The following is a 2,500-nucleotide window of genomic DNA, read 5'->3' on the forward strand; positions in this document are numbered from 1 at the left end:
AGACAGTATGGACGTAGACATTGCTCATACAGACATTTAAAGTGCAAGACTGGACAACAGAAGACTTGTAGAGAACATACATTAAGAGGAGGTATTTTGTTGTTCTTTTTCCTAAAAGTCCTTTATAGCGTTCTGACATAGTAATAGTAGCATTTGAAGAAATAATAATTAAAAAAGGTTTTTATTTAAATACACCAGCAGCAGTATGTGTGTGTGTGTGTTTGTATGTGTTTTGTGTGCGTGTGTGTGTGTGTGTGTGTGTGTGTGTGTGTGTGTGTGTGTGTGTGTGTGTGTGTGTGTGTGTGTGTGTGTGTGTGTGTGTGTGTGTGTGTGTGTGTGTGTGTGTGTGTGTGTTTAGTGCAGGTAGAAAGTGCGGTGTGCGTCTGTGTGTGTGTACCTGTGTATGTGTGTGTGTGTGTGTGTGTGTGTGTATGTGTGTGAGTATGAGTTGTGTGTCAGTGTGTGTATGTTTGGGTTTAGTGCAGAAAGTGCAGTGTGCTTGTGTGTGTGTGTGTGTGTGTGTGTGTGTGTGTGTGTGTGTGTGTGTGTGTGTGTGTGTGTGTGTGTGTGTGCATGTGTATGTTTTGAGTTAGTGCAGGTTGAAAGTTCAGTTACAGATGTAGTAGTGCAGGTGGAGTGTTCAGTCGCAGATATGGTGGTGGGGATGAGGGGGGGGAGCGTTGTCAGTGGCCTGGCTGGCTAGAGGCTGACAGTGAAGGGAGAGTGGGTTGAGTGTTCAGTATCTTGATTGCTTGATGCATCGTGCTGCTTGTAAGCCTGGTGGTACGGGAACGGAGGCGCCTGTACCTCTTTCCAGAGGGCAGGAGGCTGAACAGTTTGTGTGCAGGGTGGCTTGTGTCTTTGATGATCATCAGTGCTTTTCGGGTGAGGCGTGCGGTGTAAATTACCGTCATCGGCTTTCCAATCTCGATACTGAGATGTTGCTCTGACCGAAGTTTAAACATTTTCTTAGTTTCTTAGTGCTCCTGGCCTGACTAGAAGCAACACCGAAGGTATTGCATCACTAGGAGGCCGTGGCCTGGCTAATCCTATAGACTCCACCAGTGTTTTAAATCTGTTAACCAGATCCCCCACACCCGCTTCTTCCTTTCTTATACGACACAGAGAGAGAGAGAGAGGCAGAGAGAGAGAGAAACAGAGACCCCCTCTGCTTTCATTTTATGGCAGATGCTATCTCCGTGGCGCTACAGTCACCAGGCTTAAAAGGGCAGTGCTTACGGTAATAAATAGTCATGTGTATACACGAGGAGAGGGCGCTTTTAAGATGCCATAACTCAGCCTGAGTCTGAGCAGTGAGGTAGGCCTTCAACACTAGAGAGAGACCAGAAAGAGCTAAAACGGGCTTAAGTGACATTATCGGTCTGGCCGGAGTTTTAGTGGGTTTATTTTACTTAAGTTTTACTTGTTGTGCTAACTCAAAGCAGGAACGCGTAGTACACTGTGGCCTAATGGTTTTAAGAGTTGGCCTTTCGATAACAGGGTCACATACTCCTCTGCCACTATAAATAACCAGTGCTCTCCTTGCATCCTTATCCATGGCTGAAGTCCATCCTTAAGAATCTTGGCATCCCCCCTTGCCATCTACTGTACACGTGCACAGTACACGGTGTGTGTGTGTGTGTGTGTGTGTGTGTGTGTGTGTGTGTGTGTGTGTGTGTGTGTGTGTGTGTGTGTGTGTGTGTGTGTGTGTGTGTGTGTGTGTGTGTGTGTGTGTGTGTGTGTGTGTGTGTGTGTGTGTAGTGTGTAGTGTGGTCTTACTTCTGCAGTGTGAGGTTGATGTCAATGGTGTGTGTGTGTGTGTGTGTGTGTGTGTGTGTGTGTGTGTGTGTGTGTGTGTGTGTGTGTGTGTGTGTGTGTGTGTGTGTGTGTGTGTGTGTGTGTGTGTGGCACGTGCATGTGTGTGTGTGGTCTTACTTCTGCAGTGTGAGGTTGATGTCGGTGTGTGTGTGTGTGTGTGTGTGTGTGTGTGTGTGTGTGTGTGTGTGTGTGTGTGTGTGTGTGTGTGTGTGTGTGTGTGTGTGTGTGTGTGTGTGTGTGTGTGTGTGTGTGTGTGTGTGTGTGTGTGTGTGTGGTCTACTTCTGCAGTATGAGGTTGAGGTTGATGGTGTGTGTGCGTGCGTGCATGCGCGCCCGCGTGCTTGTGTGTAGATAATGTAGTTTTACTTCTGCAGTGTGAGGTTGATGTCGATGGTGTGTGTGTGTGTGTGTGTGTAGTGTAGTCTTACTTCTGCAGTGTGAGGCTGAGGTCTCCGGTGCAACCCTTGATTTTGTTCTGTGCCTCCAGGTGGTTCATGCCCTCTGTAGCGATGCCGTCGATGGACAGCACCAAGTCGCCCACCGCCATTTTGGCCGTGGCAGCCTTGCCGATGTCCGTCACCTGAACAGACACAAACAAGACATGAAATGACACTCTACACCAGGGGTTCTCAACCTTTTTTAGCACAAACCCCCCTTGACCTCATTATAAGCCTGCTGACAA

General features: G+C 47.8%; 1 protein-coding gene across 2 annotated transcripts in view; it reads right to left on the reverse strand.

Moving 5' to 3' along the window:
• The window catches only part of pdlim5a (PDZ and LIM domain 5a), a 169,270-nt gene that overhangs the window by 119,439 nt on the left and 47,331 nt on the right, over nucleotides 1-2,500 (reverse strand). For both annotated transcript variants that reach the window (XM_063195685.1, XM_063195686.1), the window contains exon 3: nucleotides 2,247-2,398. In XM_063195685.1, the coding sequence (XP_063051755.1) occupies nucleotides 2,247-2,398 (152 nt within the window). The remainder of the gene's footprint in view (nucleotides 1-2,246; nucleotides 2,399-2,500) is intronic.

The sequence above is a fragment of the Engraulis encrasicolus genome, chromosome 3 (genome assembly GCF_034702125.1).
Source record: "Engraulis encrasicolus isolate BLACKSEA-1 chromosome 3, IST_EnEncr_1.0, whole genome shotgun sequence".
Lineage (NCBI taxonomy): Eukaryota > Metazoa > Chordata > Actinopteri > Clupeiformes > Engraulidae > Engraulis > Engraulis encrasicolus.